This window comes from Sus scrofa, chromosome 6 (assembly GCF_000003025.6).
Source record: "Sus scrofa isolate TJ Tabasco breed Duroc chromosome 6, Sscrofa11.1, whole genome shotgun sequence".
Classification (NCBI taxonomy): Eukaryota; Metazoa; Chordata; class Mammalia; order Artiodactyla; family Suidae; genus Sus; species Sus scrofa.
This window is the reverse complement of record NC_010448.4, coordinates 14,438,739-14,457,977: the sequence shown is the minus strand read 5'-3', so window position 1 is coordinate 14,457,977 and position 19,239 is coordinate 14,438,739. Positions and strand designations below refer to the sequence as shown.

At 52.0% G+C, this 19,239-nt stretch overlaps 1 protein-coding gene and 1 non-coding gene across 2 annotated transcripts; one reads left to right on the top strand and one right to left on the bottom strand.

The window, feature by feature from the left end:
* LOC100513797 (transducin-like enhancer protein 2) lies at positions 3,853-10,520 on the top strand. The gene is made up of 10 exons (XM_021097828.1): positions 3,853-3,930; positions 6,589-6,980; positions 7,077-7,099; positions 7,283-7,341; positions 8,068-8,280; positions 8,386-8,627; positions 8,828-8,969; positions 9,097-9,250; positions 9,785-9,858; positions 10,174-10,520. Exons 2-10 carry the CDS (start codon positions 6,685-6,687, stop codon positions 10,501-10,503), a joined length of 1,533 nt encoding a protein of 510 aa, XP_020953487.1. The 5' UTR covers positions 3,853-3,930; positions 6,589-6,684; the 3' UTR covers positions 10,504-10,520.
* TRNAM-CAU lies at positions 13,559-13,631 on the bottom strand. Its single transcript has one exon. It is a non-coding gene; the product is annotated as a tRNA-Met (tRNA).

Sequence of the window (19,239 nt, the reverse complement as noted above, 5' to 3'; positions counted from 1 at the left end):
GGCCTCTGACTCATGGACACTGTCTGGTTTTTGTTTTAGTCTTTTTAGGGCCACAGCTGCGGCTTATGGAAGTTCCCAGGCCAGGGGTCGAATTGGAGCTGCAGCCGCCGGCCTACAGCACAGCCACGCGGGATCCCAGCAGCGTTTGCGACCTACGCCACAGCTCGCGGCAATGCCGGATCCTTAACTCGCTGAGCGAGGCCAGGGATGGAGCCTGCGTCCTCTTGGATCCTAGTTGGGTTCGTTACGGCTGAGCCATGCTGGAACTCCTGTTTGTTTTTTAATTGGGGTAAAAGTCACATAAAATTTACCGTTTTAACTCTTTTAAAGTGTCCAGTCCCGTGGCATTATGTACATTCACGAAGCTGTGCACCCATCACCCCTATATAGTTTCTTTGTCATCATCCCAAAAGGAACCCCATGTCCACTGAGCAGTTACTCCCAGTACTCGCCATCTTCCAGCCCCTGAACCGCTAATCTGCTTTCTGTGTCTATGGATTTGCCTATCCTGGTATTTCATATAAATGGCCTCAAATAATGTGGAGCTATTTTTCTGGCTTTTTTCGCTTAGTGTGATATTTTCAAGGCTCATCCATGCTGTAGCATCTATCTATATTTATTTAGCTTTTTGCCATACCTGCTGCATCGGAGGGGATCGAACCTGCGCCGCAGCAGTGACCATGCTGGATCCTTCACCCCTAGGCTACCAGGGACTTCCCCATTTTTTTCAATTGGTGACTAACATTCCATTGAATGGAGGGACCACATTTTGTTTCTTCATCTGTCTGTTGATGGACCCTTGGGTTATTTGCACCTGTTGACTATTTTGAATAATGCTGCTGTGAACTTTGCTGTACAAAAAGCTTCGGTTTTCAGTTCTTTTAGGTACGTACCCGGGAGTAGATATGCTGAGTCATGGGGTAGTTCTGGGTTTAACTTTTTGAGGATCTGCCACCCTGTTCTCCACAGTGGCTGCACCATTTTACATTCCTATCAGCCTCTTCTGAGGGTTCCAGTTTCTCCACATCCTCACCAACATTTATTACTTGGTTAGTTTTGTTATTGTTTTATCCGTCCTAGCGGGTGTCAAGTTGTACCTCAGTTCAGGTGTGAAGTGGTACCTCATTTCAGCTTGGGTTTATATTTTCCTGCTGACTACTCACATTGAGCATTATTATTATTATTATTATTATTTTTTGGCTTTTTAGGGCTGCACCCCCGGCATATGGAGGTTCCCAGGCTAGGGGTTGAATGGGAGCTACAGCTGCTGGCTTACACCACAGCCACAGCCGCACGGGATCCAGGCCGCATCTGAGACCGACCCCACAGCCCACGGCAACGCCGGATCGTTAACCCACTGAGCGAGGCCAGGGATCAAACCCGCACCCTCATGGTTCCTAGTCGGATTCGTTTCCCACTGTGCCACGACGGGAACTCCCTGAGCATCTTCTCTTTTACCTGGTTTCCCAGACTCCAGTCACTCCGCTGAAGCACAAGCTGGGTCCTTCCAAAACACAAGTCTGACCCTGTCTCCCCCAGCTCAGGACCCTCAGTATCCCCCACCCATGCTCCTCCAAGAATAGAGCCCACATCCCTGCCTCCAAAACACGCACTGTCTGCGCTCCAGCCTCTAGAAAACTCCCAATTGCTAAAAGACCGTTCCCTTCCATACCTTTGTATGTGGTGTTCTCTCTGCCTAGAACATTCTCTTATGCTCTCCTCCACCCCCACCCCCACCCGGCCTCCAGTCTGTCATGTCTCAGACCTCGCTGGCTCCCCACAACGTTTGACCTTGGGGTTCTGGACCCCTTCTCGGTGCTTCCCCATCATGCCCGCCCTTGTCCTCCTGTTACTTTCTCTTCCGATCTATAGTTGCCAGTTCAACTGTCCAGGAACTTCTGAGAGAAGTTCTTTTAGAGCCTTATTAGGGAATATTTGCTGACCCCAATATCACAATGATCACTCCCTTTGTTTTCTTCTAGAATCTTCTATAGTTTACCTCTCATATCCAGATCTATGAAATTTAGGTATTTGGCACTGTCTAGAAAAGGTTGTGGGGAACAGAGAGGGTCCAGGGTAGATGCCTGGGCCTCGCTCTGGGGGAAGCAGTGGTGCCGGGATGAGCAACCGGGCCATTCTGTCAAACTGTCTTGATTTGAAGCCAGGCCATCAGTTCCAGGCAGCATGAGCTGTGACAGGTTGCCAGCCTGTGCGTCAGCGTTCTCACGTGTAAAATGGAGATGGTAAGATTACAATCCTCGTAAGGCTGTGGTCATACCCAGAGGTTAACAGGGCTTTGAAGCTGCCAAACTTAAATGCTCGTTCAGGTTAGCAATTCTTAGGGGCCTGAGGAAGAGAACAGGCAGGTTGAGAGAGGCTGGTCAGTGAGGCAGCCCAGGGAGGAAAGGGTTTCTAGAAGGGCCATAGCATCTGGATCATCATTCGGAGCATCGCGGGGCACTGGACATGCATGTTCTGCATTATCACAGCTCCCTGGTGGCGCAGTGGGTTAAGGATGCAGTGCTGTCCTTGCTGTGGCTCAGAACTGCTGCCGTGGTGCGGGTGCGATCCCAGGCTGGAAACTTCCTCATGCTGCCATGGGTGCAGCCAAAAATAAGTCTCTCTGAGGTTCTGACACCCCGATTAATTCTCATCTTTGAAAATTGGGGATCCAATCCGTGCTGATGTCCCTCACTGTTGCACTTCCTGTGAGAATCGAAAAAGACAATTTTCCAAAAATGGATCATGCATCAAGCAGGGAGTTACGTGTGTTTATATCAAGTCCTCTCTACCCCCCATCCCGCCTCTCAAAATGAGGCTCTCTGAGGACTTGGGCTAGATTGAGGCTGATCCCTGGTCACTGGCACTGTGCCCAGGCCCTGGGGTGGTGCTCAGAATATATGAGAGCACACGCTTGATACATGAGTGGGCAGGGAACAGCATTGCTGGATGAGAGAACAGCATGGAGATTGGGGCTCAGGGGTGGCATAGATTTCTCTCTAAGCAGCTGCCATCTCAGGACTTCTCCTTTGAAAGAAGGAAGTTGATGAATGAGAAGAACAGAGTGGAATTGAGAGCGTGTTGAGTGGGCGGGGTTGGCCAGTGGCAGGAGGTGAATGGGGGGAGCCAAGCAGGAGAGGATCCAACCTCCCCACCCCTTCCCTTCCTGCCAGGCAGAGGGGTTAAGCAGTTGGGGTCCCCAGAGCAGCAGCAGCAGCAGTGACGCCCTCACCCGGGCACTTGCCGGAGATACGACGGCTCAGGCCTCAGCCAGATCCGCAGCATCCGCATCTCCTGGGTGGGCCCAGTGCTCTGCTTTCCCGAGCCCCCCCACTCCGGGCTCTCAGTGCTCCTGTGTCAGAAGCACCGAGGAGGCCGCTGCAGAAAGTCTTCCCGGGTCTTCACTTTTAGAGACACGGGTGAGAGATGAGAGACCCCAGAGCCGGCTGCCCCGAGCCAAGGGGGCTCCCCTGTGCAGAGGAGAAATTGAAATGGCTCTTGGGCACAGCTCAACCCAACCTGCCGTCTTTGTGCAAAGACTGTCTCCTTGTGGGGCAGCCTGAACCCAACTCGGAGCCCCATCCGCTGGAAAGGGCTCCCTCCACCCAGCTTCCTGCCGGAAACGGACTGAGCCCAGTCTGATCCCTCATCCCGGGACTCGGGCGTTACTGGAAATGGCAGCCAGGCCAGTGGCCCCGCAGCAGGTGGTGGTTAAGGCCACTCCCAGTAACTGCGGAGCCGCTCAGGGCCCCACACCTGACCCAGGTTCTGACCCAGCCCGGGATTATCAATTAAGTAAAATAGCAGCCCCGCAGGGGAGGGGAAGGGGCAGCACCTGGGTGTGGAGGGAGGTTCCCGGAGGTTCCCAGCATTAGCCGCTGCCCTTCCGCTGACTTCCCATCTCCAGGTCTGACCTTCTGCCCGTCAGAGGTGAGTTGCAGGCCACCGGGGACCCTGGTGGACCCCGGGACAGGGTGGGCCCCCGGCACTAGTATTTTGTGGTGAAGCTTGAGGAAGAGAATTGCCTGTATTCCCAGCTTTACAGGTAGAGCAGAGAAAAGATCGGGGATATTGACTCCTCCTGGTACAGTTTCTAGAAAGCTCTGTCTTATTCTTAGGATGTAATCCTCCTCGTCCATTGAAATCCTGGTTAAATGGCCTCTCTGCCTTTAAGCTTTACCCACGCTTTGCTTTAAACTTTTTTGCTTTAGGCTTTTCCCGCTTGGCTCAACCTCATCTTCTCTCAGGGCTGCGGAGGTGTGTGCGTGTGCTCCGCCCTTTCGCCCTCCCCAGGGCCGAGCCAGCCCATCTCCCTCCCTCCCCTTCTTCTTTCCTATTTGCCAGTTTCTAGGCAGGGTCTTTCCTCGTTCGACGTGCAAACATCTGCAAAGATCGGTTCTAACTTCCATCCTTCTTTTACGCCAAAGCTGTGCATCAGGTGCCTCGCATCCACCCTTCCCCTGTGAACATACTTTGGGATTTTCCCTGTCCAGGCGTCTGTGTCCTCCCCCACCCCCGACCTCAGCATGCACAAGTTCCTGGGCCAGGGATTGAAGCTGGGCCACGGGAGCAACCCGAGCCACTGCAGTGACAACACAGGATCCTGAACCCGCTGAGCCACAAGGGAACTCCTGCCCTCCTTGTTTTTAACAGCTCTGGTGTGCTCCCTGTCAGGCATATACTGTGACTTGCTCCAGTCCCTCCCTTTGGACCTTGGGTTTGTCCCGTCCTCTTCTCTTACAAGCGGTGCTGTAATGCTTCAGCCTAGACATAGATTTATTTGGCTTCTATTCAAGGGCTCCCTTAGGACAAATTCCTAAAACTGGAAGTGCTGGGTCGGAGGGTAACTGCGCTGTAAGTGTGCTGGAGATTGCCTTCTTTCCTCTGACTGGGGGGACGAGGGTAGAAAAGAGACAGTGTAGAGTCAGACAGGGCGGAATTTGAACCTCCTCTCCAGGCTCTCTAGCAATTTTCTCACCTGCTCTGAGCTTCCGTTTTCAGAACCTCTGAATCATGGCCCACGCTGTTGTGTGGATGAGATGGGACCAGCTTTGTGAAGCATTTGGTTCAGGGCCAACGACACCATGAGACCTGCAAGTGCTGAGTCTGGCCACACAGCTACCCCTGCATCTTCCCAAGGCCAGGCAGCCCCAGTGCCCTGGGGCGTCTGCTGAGCCCTCGGGGAGAGGGTGTCTGAGAGCCAGGGATTCAGCCCGGTCACCAAGGCATTGGTTCCACTTGGGAGATCCCCACCCGGCTCTCCCTGTCATCTTGTCCTGAAGCTTCCGGTGTGTCCTTTCAGCGGAACACTGGGTCTCTGGAGGGCCTTCTGCGGTAGCTACTGGGCAGCCTCTGATGGAAGCTTCCTGAAGGAAGAAGGCACTGGATGTGCCTCAGATCCTCAAAGCACTCGTCCCTGGCACCGCCGTCCCCAAATAAGTGCACTATCGGCCCTTGTATTGAGTGTTTGCTTCCGGCCTTACTGATGCTGAGTAGTTTACACACATGATTCCATTCCGGTCTTAGAATTATTCCCCGGGGATGGGAAAGATGAAATCACCACCAGCCAACCTCATCCTTCTGCAGCCTTGCCCGCCACCCAATTGGGTCTGAATTTTTCCACAGCATCCCCCCGAGGGGGCCAGGGACCCTGTGACGTGTGTGTGGAGTTTCCTGTGGCCTCCCGTCTCATTTACATGGGGGCAGAGGATGAGCCCTTATTGAAAAGCATATGGTTAGATCAAAGGGTCAGTTTGATTTTAGTTTTTTATTTTTTATTTTTATTTTTTGCTTTTTAGGGCTACACCCATGACATATGGAAGTTCCCAGGCAAGGGGTCGAATCGAACCTACAGCTGCTGGCCTAGGCCACAGCCACAGCCACGCCAGATCTGAGTCTCGTCTGTGACTTACACCACAGCTCATGACAGCGTGGGATCCCCGATCTGCTGACCGAGGCCAGGGATCGAACCCACATCCCTATGGATACTAGATCAGGTTCATTACTGCTAAGCCACAACAGGAACTTCCTGAGTTTGATTTTCTTTTTATTTATTTATTTATTTTTGCCTTTTTGTCTTTTTAGGGCCACACCTGTGGCATATGGAGGTGCCCAGGCTAGGGGTCCAGTTGGAGCTGTAAGCTTCCAGCCTACGCCACAGCCACAGCAATGCCAGATCCGAGCCGCGTCTGTGACCTACACCACAGCTCACGGCAATGCAGGATCCTTAACCCACAAAGCAAGGCCAGGAATTGAACCCACGTCCCCATGGATGCTAGTCGCATTCGTTAACCACTGAGCCACGATGGGAACTCCCTGAGTCTGATTTTAGAGGATGGGAAATGCAGACTGTGTGTCTAGAAGGAAAAACATAATACCTGGTACTAATATCTCAAAACGCCCTGTGTGAAATATCACCCTTAACACCATGGCTGCCTGCAGGGACTAGCTTTCGTCAGCTGGCTAAGCCAAGTTAGTCGCTGACTAGTCTTTTGAATCCCCTCACCCGGAGGGGTGGTCTCCGAGCTTTCTCTGTAGACCCCAGACAGCGCCTCTGCATGTTGGCGTCTCTTCTCCCTCTTGCTGCAGGGGATCAGGACCAAGTGGGAACCCAGGATCGGTGCCACGGGCTCCTCCCTCGAACCCTTGAACCAGGTGGCTCAGGCGCTTGATCGATCCAAGAACATGAGTGAAGAGAAGGAAGAGGCCTCGTTCAGTATCCTCACCATTTATGACGAACTGGAGAAGAGGAGGAGCGAGCCGGAGAGCCCCGGCCTCTCCTCCCAGCCTGAGCAGCTGGGTGAGGTATACGGGTCCCCCCAGCCACCCCCGGGCTCCCCAAGGCAGAGTGGCCCAGCTTATGTAGACATGAGCTGGGAGAGTCCGCCGCCGTGGGCCCCCCAGATCCTGGACAGCTCTGACCTGCAGGCCTCTTGGCTTCCTGAGGCGGAATTAGGGGAAGACGCAGAGTCTGGCTTCAGGTAGGTCTCACCTGAACCGGGGCAGAGGGATCCCAGCACAGAGCTCCCCGCCCTTCTCATGCCCTGTCTCGGTCCTCTCTCCTCTGCGTGTCACAGCTCCCCACCAGGATCTGAGCTTGGTAAGTCCCAGCTAGGGCGGTGTGGGCGGCGTGGGCGGGCGGGGTGTAGCCCGAGGCTGGTCCTGCAATGGGGGACAGGGAACACGGCCCTGGGTCGAGAGGGTGGCCTTCTCCCCGGATCCTGTGATGCTCTTGCTACCAGACCCCCTCTGTGAGCAGGTGGCCGCTGGTCTCGCCCTGCAGGTCAGCCGTGTCCCTCACCTCCTCCCAGTGAAGAAGTCTGGTCGCTTCTCAGAACAATTGTAAGCATCTTTTTTTTTTCTTCCTAACCTGGCATCATTCCCTTTTCGTTACACTGCCCCTGCCCTCCCGCCCACCACCAACCAGAAGGCGATAGAAAGGAGGGGACATGCACTGTCCTCTCCCAGAGGTGGTGACTGGACTCCCTGCTTCCTTCGCGCCAGGCCCCATGTCCTCCCATCACTAGCGTGAGGGCCCCGGCTCACAGGAGCGCTTCTAGAGCTGCGTCCTAGGGGACTCAACCAGGTTCTGCCCTCATTGCCAGTCCGCAGCATTGTCTCAGAACATGGCCTGTTTTTTTTTCTTTTTGCCTTTTCTAGGGCCGCTCCTGTGGCATATGGAGGTTCCCAGGCCAGGGATCCAATTGGAGCTTTAGCCGCCGGCCTATGCCAGAGCCACAGCAACGCGGGATCCAAGCCTCTTCTGCGACCTACACCACAGCTCACAGCAACGTGGCATCCTTAACCCACTGAGCAAGGCCAGGGATAGAATCTACAACCTTGAGGTTCCTAGTCGGATTTGTTAACCATGGCGCCACAACGGGAACTCCAACGTGGTCTGTTTATCAGGGAGTCAAAGCAGGGCCAGTGTAGAAGGATGACTGTGATCTGGGGACCCCGGCTGAGGGCACAGTTCTGCCTGGGCGCCAGAGAGGAGCTGTCAGATGAAGGCTTAGGAACTGAGTCAGAGGGCAGGGCAAGCCTGTGACCTTTCTACGGCCACCCCAGCCTCCTGTTCCAGACGAAGCAGTGGTCAGGCGGAGGGCCCCACGTGACTCCTGGAAGGTTGGCAGACTCCACCATGGAAAGAATGTCTACGCTGTGGCCATCAGCAGCAGTACTCACCACGTGTACACGTGTGGCCATGGCTACATCAGGGTGTGGGACGAGAGCGCCCTGCACGCCTGGGACCAGGCCCCCCAGGCCCAGCTGAACCTCCAGGTGAGGAGTCCTCCAGAAGGCTCGGGTGCCCAGACGTGACCTTGACCGGACTCTCAGGGCCTGGGCTTCCGGGAGGTGACTCAAGAATGTACACCGTTCCTGCAGGACCGTCAGAACTGTGTCCTCACCTGCAAGCTGTTTCCCGACGAGCAGAGCCTGATCACGGGCGGTGTGTCCCGGACCCTGACTCTTTGGGACCTGGCGCCCACCCCCCGCGTCAGGGCGCAGCTGGCCTCCACAGGCCCCAAGTGCTACTCCCTGGCCATCTCCTCCAATGCCCAGATCTGCTTGGCTTGTTTCAAAGGATTTGTCGAGATCTGGGATTTGCAGAACCAGATCTTGATCAGGTGTGACGTGGGATGGGAGAGCTTGGCGGGGAGGCCCTTGGGAGCGCGGGGCCCCTTCCCTGGCTCCCCGTCCCCTCCGAGGTAGGACTCGGGGAGTCAGCGTGGAGCACGCCTCGGGGCTCCTATCTAGGGCCTTCTTGGGCCCGATGCTTCTGAGGGTCCCGCCTGTGCACAAACTTCTGAGTTGTTTTTCTCTCCAGGAAGCACGAAGTCCCCGTGTACGGGTCCCGATGTGTGGACCTTGCGGGCAATCAGTTCTGGACGGGAGGCGAGGACACCCGCCTGTATGCCTGGGACCTGAGGAGCTACCAGCGACTGCAGCAACATGATCTAAAGCACGAGGTGCCCAGAGGCCGCCGCTGGGCCGGGTGCAGCCTGGGGCTGGGGGTGGGTGTCTGCAAGGGTGGGACCTGAGTTTGAAGAGGTGGGCGGGAGCGATGGCCCTGACCCCAGAGCTCCCCACACACAGATCCTCAGCATCACCCACGACCCCAGCGAGGAGTGGCTGTTAGTGGGCTTGAAAATGAGTGAGATCATCATTCTGCACACACATCGGAAGGAGAAGTTCAAGGCTTCCCTTGAAAAGTACATCTACCACCACAATCTCAAGTTCTCCTCCTGTGGTGAGTGCGCAGACAGGGGACACCTCGGGGTGTCCTGTCACCCTCCAAGGCCCGTTCTCACCTGTAGAGTCTGGGCCCGGACTTATTTCAGACTCCTCATTCCCCCCCGGCCAGGCCCAGGTCCCACTGCCCTCGCCTCTGTGTCTGCCTCTCCTGCCTCCGAGGTCTCCCCCCGCCCCGCTGGCCTGGCTGCCTTTCCCCGCTTCTTTCTCCCTTTCCGCCCTCTCTCCCTTGTGGCTCTGTCAGTGAAGGTCTCTTCCCACCCGGAACCACAGCCCGAAGACACGGGCAGATGGAAGAGCCACGAAGCCCCATGTCATTGTCCTGTTGTTCTGTGACCCTCACCATGATCCTGGGTGTGGCTGGAGGGTGCGGGCAGATGAGGGACTGCTTTGGGTGACACATCTGAGTTTTATAGGTGGGGAAACTGAGGCGGCGAAGGAGTGGCCCATGCCCCCGTCTAGTCGGGAGCAGAGCTGGGGATTGAAAGGCGGGCTTGGTCTCTGGCCCCTGCATCTGTCTTTCCTTCACCAGGGAATTATTTTGTGTCTACACTGGACCAGTCGATCCACTGCCTGGCTGCACCTTCTCTACAAAGGCTGTTTCAGGTACTGGATGGAGGGGGTGCGCAGACCCAGGCAGAAGGAGCTCACAGCCCCCGATCCCCGTTGGTCAGGCCCCAGAGACGGTGCTGGAAAGTACTGCTGAGATGGCATCCAGGGCCATCAGGTACAGGGGTGGGGCGACAAGGACTCTGGGTCCTGTGAACTCCTGGACGCCACCTTGACCCCTGAACCCGGCTGGTTTCCAAACAGAGCCTCAGGTCCACACAGAGCCTAGAAACAGCTTTGCATGAAGCCTGCATCTCCGGCCCACGCCTGGCCCTTGCATGTCATCCCCTTGTGGCCTCTCCTTCCCTCCAGGCAGAGGAGTCTACAGACATCCTGTGTTGTGACGTGTCTTCTGACAACCAGTATCTGGTCACAGGCTCCAAAAACAGTGCCACGTTTACCAGCTCTTGTATGAAGGCTGCGTATCCCGGTCCCGGTGGCAAAGACCCAAAGAAGGCTGAGAGCGGAGGAGATGTCATGGGTGCCCCGCAGCGTCCTCACCTCCACGCCCCCACCGTCTCCTCCCCAGCCAGTCCTCTGTCCGTTTCCCTCCTGCCCTTCCAGGTTTTTATTATATGCTTAGAGATTTTCCTTTGTTATTTTTCTACCTCGAATTTCTGGATTTTGTCATTAATAAAATAGAGCAAAAACTAAAATGACTTGGATATGTGGTTGGTTCTTTCAAATAGCTAAGTCACTGTGATGGACTGCTTATGCCCCCTGTTCAGCAGATTCCAGGGTGCGGAAGGAATTTTTGACCAGCCTTAGTTTTGTTTTTAGCTTTTTTTGTGGTGGTGGGCAGTCAGGGAATGATTGGAATTTTAAGAAAGCTGAAGAAGCAGTGGACGCTCAGGTACAGACTTTCAGGATGCATCGGGGTGTGGGTGGGCCAACAATACTCAACTCTTGGCACAGGCTGAGACTCCAGGAGCGAGTCTAACCATGTCCTGGGAAGAGCTCTCCTTTTAGCTTCCCTCCTCAGGAGCCCCGGCTTTATCTGAGTCTTTCAAAGTCCTGATCCTCATTCTGGCATTTGGTGCTGGTCAAAAGTTGCCCATCTCTGTTTCAGGGCAACTTTGTCGTGTTTGAAGGTGTGATACTTGGTTTTGCCTTTGCCAGGCTGATAGAGCCCTAACTCCCCAAATGAAGCCATAGGGGTCTGATTTCTAGTCATCTTCTACCCCGCCTCCTCTTTGCTGGGTGTTGGCATGGCTGAGACAGTCTGCAGCTTAGAGGTCACCCTGGGGGAGGCACAAAGCCAGGGACCAAGTACCATCCTTTGCATTGAGATACTATCAGGTACCTGGTTCCTGCTGATGGATCATGATGAGTGAAGAATGTCTCATTTCTGGGCCCAGGCTAAAGGAGTCGGCGTCCCCTCCAGGCTCTGTCACCTTCTACCAGCTTCAGGCAAATGATGTGGAAGCCTGGGGGGACTGCAAAACAATGAGGTGAAAGGATCCTATGTCCACAAATCAAATAGGACAGCTGCTCACTTTATTTCAAGTAAGATAAATAAACTTGTATTCAAATTGTTGTACATGTTGGAGTCTATTTATTATTGAAGCTCTGGAAATAGCAAATTTTCACTTAATGGACCAGACAGTAAATATTTTAGGTTTTACTCTATAGCCTTTTTTTGTTTTGTTTTTTGTCTTTTTGCCTTTTCTAGGACCGCTCCCTCAGCACATGGAGGTTCCCAGCCTAGGGGTCTAATTGGAGCTGTAGCCACCAGCCTATGCCAGAGCCATAGCAACATGAGATCTTTAACCCACTGAGCAAGGCCAGGGATCGAACCTCAACCCCATGGTTCCTAGTTGGATTCATTAACCACTGCGCCACGACGGGGACTCCTACTCTACAGTCTTTGTCCCAGTTACTCAGCTCTGCTATTGTAGCATGAAAGCATCCATAGACAACAGATAAATGAATGTGACTGTATGTCAATAAAACTATTTATAAAAATAGGCAGTGGGCCAGATTTGGTCTGCTGGCTGTACTTTGCTGACTCCTGCTATAGCCAGCATGCCTCTAAATAATATATTTTTAGCATCCATTTAAAAATATGATACAGAGGGTAGAGTCCAACAGTAGGTCAATTGTCCTGGGCTCTGGTAACAAATAGACTTCAAGTGTTTCTGTAATAAATGTCGTATTGATGGATGAACAGATAAATATGTGCTATTTCATAAATATAAAACAAATACAATGTGAAGTTCCTGTTGTGGCTCAGCAGTAACGAACTCAACTAGTATCCATGACGATGCGGGTTCCATCCCTGGTCTCAGTGGGTTATGTATCTGGCCTTGCTGTGGTGTAGGTTACAGAGGTGGCTTGGATCCTGTGTTGCTTTGGCTGTGGCATACATAGGCTGGCAGCTGCAGCTCCAATTTGGCCCCTAATCTGGGAACTTCCATATCTAGCATGTGGGGCCCTAAAAAGCAAAAAAAAAAAAAAAAAAAAAAAAAGAAAGAAAGAAAAAAAGAAAAAAAAGAACGTCTCAGTAGTAGCCTTTTTTTTTTTTGTCTTTTGAGGTCCGCGCCCAGGGCATATAGAGATTCCCAGGCTGGGGGTCTAATCCAAGCTGTAGCCGCCGGCCTACGCCAAAGCCACAGCAACACCAGATCCAAGACGGATCTACGACCTACACCACAGCTCACGGCAACGCCAGTTCCTTAACCCACTGAGCAAGGCAGGATAGAACCCGCAACCTCACGGTTCCTAGTCGGATTCGTTTCCTCTGCGCCACAGTGGGAACTCCTCAATAGTTGTTTTGATAAATCGAGGTGTAGTGTAATTTGTAGAGGAAAAATACTGGAATAATAGTGTATAATAATATATAATCACATAATTAATAATTTTGTTAATTATATTTATAATTAATATAATTTTATTATTATTAACTCACTATTAATAGTATACTGTTTAATTTGATATTGACCTAATGTAAATTAAATTATGTAATAACAAGGAAATACAAAACTTGACCAAATATTGAGCCATAACTTTCAGAGTATTTAATTCTTATAGAGTATATATTCTATGACCATAATGCAATTAAGATAGAAATAAATAATAAAAAGAAAACTAGACATTTCCTTATTTGGGAAATTAAGAAACGTGCTTTTGAAATTAAGAGAGGCTAAATCATAAAGTAATTGGAAGCTATTGTAAGCTGAATAATTAAAAATTGAAGGATTCCGCTAAAGCTATGGTTAGAACTTGGCCATTCCTGGGTCATCAGCGCCACGCCCCACTTTGCTCTCCGAGGGGACCGGCTCTTGAAAGCTAGATCTGGCCTGGAGCAAGGATACAGTCTCCCGGGACAGCTGAAAACGCGGAGACCCGGCCTTGCTCCAGGTTAGAGAAATTTGGGGCAAAAGGAGATAGGGAGTGATCCAGGAGACGGATTTTTCATCAGTGTCGCGAGAGGAATTGTCCTCTGCGCTGTATCCGTTTTCCTCCAGTCGCGCCAACACTGAGTATTTGAACGTTTACCGGCCATTCATTTTATTTTGTTATTCTGGGAGAGGGAACAAAGATTGTGGCTAGCAGTGTAACAGTCTCCGTTAGACCTAGGTAGTCTGGAAGCACGGGGTGATGCTTTTACCTGGCCGGCCGGGCTTCTTTAAGAGTCATCCTGGAACACTTTCTATTTTCTGTTAATGGCACTTGGGGATAGAACAACAAAACGTCGTGCCCTCTCTGAGGATTGAACTCAGGACCTTCAGATTATGAGACTGACGCGCTGCCCACTGCGCTAAGAGGGCTGCTACAGTCACTTTCTCTTCACTAAAGGGAAAGTTCCTGTGGCCCCTGCCTTTGACCGATCTGCCTCCCAATGGTCGGTGTCTCTCGGCAGAGGCCTGGCAGGTCCCAGAACATTACGGAGAAGGGTCCCTACTCCGGGAGAGGAACTGTGCTGCGGACAGAGGGGAGCCCGCGCCCGGCGGCGGCAGCGGGTTGGGCGCAAAGGCTTCTCAGGAGGAGGTGGGCACGTGCGGCCGTACGACCTGGGGGCTGGGATGGGAAGGGACTCAGCCAATGGGGTCCTGCGGGGCGAGCAGGAGTGGGCGGGGCGGAACACGCGGGGGCGGGGCGGAGGCGTAGGCTGCAGAGGTGACCCCGCCCGCGCGCTCGCTCGGGACCCCGGAGAGCACGCGCCTGGCTTTGGCGGGAGGCTGGCAGGCGGGAACGCGAAGCGCACGCCGGAGGCGGCGCCCGCGGCCGTCGGCCCTGAGCTCGTCGGCCCTGACGGCCACCGTAGCTGGAGCGCGCGGGACGCGAACTCAGGCTCCGGATGTTGACAAACGGCGGGTGTCGGCGGGTATTCGGGGAACGAAGGCTAGAGGGGGCCACCGGCTGCAGGTAGGCGTCGGGGGCACCCCTGAAGGGTGGGAAGGGCCGTGGGGCGCACGCGCGCGGGGCCGGAAGGAAGGAGGGTCTCGGAAGAGTTTGGGGCGTGAACTCTCCAGGCCCTGGGGTCCTGAGCTGGGGGTGGGGTGAGGTAGGAGAAGGGAGGAGAGATTCCAGAAAACTTTAGAATGTCGATTCCGTTGAAAAACAGAGGGAGAAAAAGGACGCCCATAATAGATGGCTACCAAAGACTCGATGCCTCGCCCCATTTACCCATTGTTATGGGGTGAGATGACTGCTTTGGACTGGGCAGCTTAATTCTTTGTCTCAGCCCTTGTGGAATTCGCGTTGTCCCCAGGGAACAATATTTTTTCATATTTGGTGGGTCTAGCCCCTTGCCCCTACTTGCCCTTTCCAGGGAGTTGGTGCTGAATTGGACAGAGGTTTCAGCCGCCTTCTAGGGCAGCTGCTCGCAGTCATCCTCTCGTGCTGCTTTGATTTCCTAGGGCACTTAGTGACTGTAGAGCAACTTGGTTCCAAATTGTTCTCAACTGTTCTTTATGTGTCAATCCACCCTCTCTCCTTGACTGGGCGCTCTGTGACCCAGAGACAAGAGGGCCCTCCTGGGAACACCGCATTCCGAAGGATGGTCAAGGGAGGCTCTAGACCGCACTCCAGGCCACTCTCTGCTTCCATCTCCTGGCCAGACTCGGTCCTGGAGGGGCCAGTGCGGTGAGCAGAGAGCCGTGGTGGAGCCTGGGCTTAGCTTCTGTTTTCTCTCAGCTACTACCCAGCCTTGACCTTGTGGCTTCCCCTCTTGGTCATCCTGGGGTGGTACAAATTCTGCCCCAAGAACTGGAGGAAGAAACTGGCCCTGGGATAGACAGCTCCCCAAGTGGGACAGGTTCTCAGGGGCGTGAGTGTTGGCAGTGGAGCTTCCTCCAACGCTCCCACCTTGAGAAGCCATAGGTAGATGGACATGGTTTGTTCTAAAAATCTCTAAACACTTTTCAAGTTGTCCTGGCACCCAGTCTTTTTTTTTTTAATTTTTTTGGAATGTAGTTGACTGTACAGTGTTGTGTTAGTTTCAAGGGTACAGCAAAGTGAATCAGTTAAACATACACATAAATCCATTCTTTTCCCATAAAGGTTATTTACAGAGTATTGCGTATATTTCCCTGTGCTATACAGTACGTCCTTGTTACTTATCTGTTTTTTATGTAGAGTAGTGTGCATATGTTAATACCACTCTCTTAATTGATCCCTCCACAAAATATTTCCTCTTTGGTTTGGTTTTGAAATCTTTGAGTCTATTTCTGTTTTTTTTTTTTTTTTTTTTTTTTTTTTGGTCTTTTTGCCATTTCTTGGGCCGCTCCCACGGCATATGGAGGTTCCCAGGCTAGGGGTCGAATTGGAGCTGTAGCCACTGGCCTACGCCAGAGCCACAGCAACGCAGGATCCTCGTCGCGTCTGCAACCTGCACCACAGCTCACAGCAACCCTGGATCCTTAACACACTGAGCAAGGCCAGGGATCGAACCCTCAACCTCATGGTTCGTAGTCGGATTTGTTTCTGCTGCATCATGACGGGAACTCCGGCAGTTCTATAGTTTCTGAGGAACTTTTATACTGTTCTCTGTAGTGATTGTACCAATTTTCATTGTACCAGCATTGTAGGATGGTTTCCTTTTCTCTGCACCTTCTCCAACATTTATTGTTTGTAGGCTTTTGGTGATGGCCATTCTGAAAGTGTAAGGTGGTACCTCATAGTGGTTTTGATTTGTATTTCTAAAAATTAGTGATGTTGAACTTCTTTTCATGTGCTTTTGGCCATCTGTCTGTCTTTGGAGATGTGTCTATTTAGATCTTCTGCCATTTTTTGATTAGGTTGTTTGCTTTTTTGATATAAAGCTATTTGAGTTGTTTGTGTATTTTGGTGATTAATCCCTTGTCCGTTGCTTCCTTTGCAAAGATTTTCTCCCATTCTGTAGGTTGTCCTTCGTATTTTTTTTTTTTTTTTTTAGTCTTTTCTAGGGCTGCTCCCGCGGCATATGGAGGTTCCCAGCCTAGGGGTCTAATCGGAGTTGTTGCTGCAGACCTACGCCAGAGCCACAGCAACGTGGGATCCAGCTGCGTCTGCGAACTACACCACAGCTCGCAGCAACGCCAGATCCTTAACTCACTGAGCAAGGCCAGGGATCTAACCTGCAACCTCATGGTTCCTAGTCGGATTCGTTACCACTGCACCACGACAGGAACTCCCCCCCCCTTTTTTAATGGTATCTTTTGCTGTGCAAAAGCATTTCAGTTTAATTAGGTCCCGTTGTTTATTTTGTTTTTATCTTCATTACTCTAGAAGGTGGATCCAAAAAGATACTGCTCTAGTTTATCTCAGAGAGTGTTCTGTGTTTTCCTCTAGGAGTTTTATGGTATCCAGCCTTTCATCTATGTCTTTAATCCATTTTGAATTTATGTTTTGTCCCTGCCCCCAGTCTTGAGTGGCTCCTCACTGGCTTTGGGGAGATATTTCTCAGGTCCCAGCACTGATAAGGCCAACCCTTAGCCTCTCGGCTGGATGAGTCAGGCCAGACCCACCCAGAGCCTTCCTGCCTCACGGCCTCTGCTCTGTCCTTCTTCCCTTAGCCTCGCATCCTAACCCGATGTCCGTCACCCACTGAGTGCCTCCGTCCTGGGCTCCTCTTGCACAGAGGCCCACAGCTAGCAGAGAGTTTCTCTTACCATCACTTCCTCACACTGTATCTTCCCTGAGCTGATTTCTTTTTCTTTGGGGCAGAGGTTGGTTTGGAATTTTCTGGATCCTCTGCAGCAGGTACACAAGAACTAGTTTAAGCTTGTTACTTGATTACCTTAGAGATTTCTCTGTAGACAGGCCTACAAAGGACCTGAGGGTTCAGGCTTGGGGTTGGGTGACTAGGCCAAGGTCACAGGGGGAGGAGTGAGAAGTGGCAGGTGCACCGGGCAAGGTCATGTAACTGAGCAGGGCCCTGTGGGGCGCCTGGGCCTTTCTGTGTCCTCCTTTTCTTATTTTTAGGGACTACACTTCAGCCTCCATGACCTTCCCTGAGTTCCAAAGGGCAGCTGCTAATCAGGGAAGGGAGGGGAAGACCGGGAAGGAGCTTCCAGAAACAATAGCGCAGCCTTGGGCCAGGGTCCTGGTTCCTTCTTAAGGAATATGCATAACAATATCTTTGAGCCTTTCTGTGGAACTAAAACCCCCAACAATGGAAGAACTACTTGATGAGGCATTCTTCATTCTGGGAAGAAGGAGGCCCACCAGAACCAGTCCTGGGGGCCACCAAACACCAGCTTTGAAAGTCGGTGTGGGAGTTTCCCTCGTGTTGCAGCAGAAACAGGAAGTTGCGGGTTCCATCCCTGACCTCGCTCAGTGGGTTAAGGATCCGGCACTGCCGTGAGCTGTGGTGCAGGTCGCAGATGCGGCTTGGATCCCGCGTTGCTGTGGCTATGGTGTAGGCCAGCAGCTACGGCTCTGATTGGACCCCTAGCCTGGGAACCTCCATATGCCACAGGAGTGGCCCTAGAAAAGGCAAAAAGACCAAAAAAAAAAAAAAAAAAAGCATGATAGAACTAGAAAGTCATCATTTGACACACAGCACAGTAACGGTTGTGACAGGCAAGAAGTGTCAGTGGGGGCAAAGTCAGTGGAGAAAGGTGGCAGATATCACCTTTTTCCAAGTCATCAAAGTTAAAATCAGCAGTCATGTTACCCAAAAACTGGGTTCGCCTCTTAGTGGGTGTCCAGCCAATAGACACAACCAAGCCAAAGATGGAGAAAGAAGGGCTTGTTATTACCTGCAGGAAGTGGAACGCCAGGGATCTTACCTAAAGCAGTGTCTCCTTGAACATCAGAATTGGGGAAGGTTTAAGCTAAGAGTACCTTCGGATTCATGAAGGGCTTGAGCAGGAAATCAGCATAGAATTGGCGCCAGAGTTGACAGAGTCCAGGCTTTAGCTGATTGAAGTCTGGAGGGTCGGTGTTGTCATTCCATCCCTGGCCTGGTGGGGCCTTAGTTCTTGCAGGACTCAGAGGTGTATGAGTATGACTGTGACTTGCAGAGGATCCAGGACTCGCTTCATCACTGCGCTACTGTGTGACAGCCTTTTTCTTCCCTGAGATCCTTGATTCCTGAGACCTGTTCAAGGACAGGCATGGTGGCCAGGCTTAGATTACAGAATGGCTTAGGCCAGAATGGGGTCTCTAATATCAAGGAAGCCATTCCTGGAGGTCCCGTCATGGCCATGGTAACATGGAGTGGTAACAAATCTGACTGGTATCCATGAGGATGCAGGTTTGGTCCCTGGCCTTGCTCAGTGGGTTAAGGATCCGGCATTGCTGTGAGCTGTGGTGTAGGTCGCAGACGTGGCTCAGATCTGACATTGTTGTGGTTGTGGTATAGGTTGGCAGCTGTAGCTCCGATTTGACCCCTAGACTGGGAACCTCCATATGCTGCGGGTGTGGCCCTAAAAAAAAGCCAAAAAAACAAAAAAAAGAAAGAAAGCCATTTCTTATTTTCTTTCTCCAGGAAGAATCCCTCACTTCCCTGCTTATGGTAGTGATACATTTTGATATGATGTACCAAGGACATAGTATTATTCCTGTTATTCTGGATTTATTCACAAGTAGTAGATAAACCCATTTGGGGACATTCTACAGAATTACTGTCCAGTGCTGTTCCAAAGTGTCAAGGTTGTGTGAAAGGCAAGACCATGGCCTGCTCCAGATTGGGGCAGTCTAAGGGGACACGAGTGTCCTATCAGATCCTGAGTTGGTGCCTGGAACAGGGAGAGGACATCAGGGGGCAACTGGCTAAACTTGAATGAGTTCCTGGATCGATGGTAATTTCTGGATTTTGATCACTGTGTTGTAGGTTTGTAAGTGTTAACGTCTGGGGAAGCTGGGTGAAAGGTATATTGGAATTTTTATTTCCAAACTGTTTTATGAGCCTGAAAATTACTTTGAAAGGAAAAGTTAAAAGTTTAAAAC

Coding starts and splice junctions, on each gene's coding strand:
- LOC100513797 (XM_021097828.1), top strand. CDS start 6,685: ATGAGTGAAGAGAAGGAAGAGGCCTCGTTCAGTATCCTCACCATTTAT. Junction 7,100..7,282: donor CCCACCAGGATCTGAGCTTG/GTAAGTCCCAGC, acceptor CTCGCCCTGCAG/GTCAGCCGTGTCCCTCACCT. Junction 9,859..10,173: donor CTCTACAAAGGCTGTTTCAG/GTACTGGATGGA, acceptor CCTTCCCTCCAG/GCAGAGGAGTCTACAGACAT.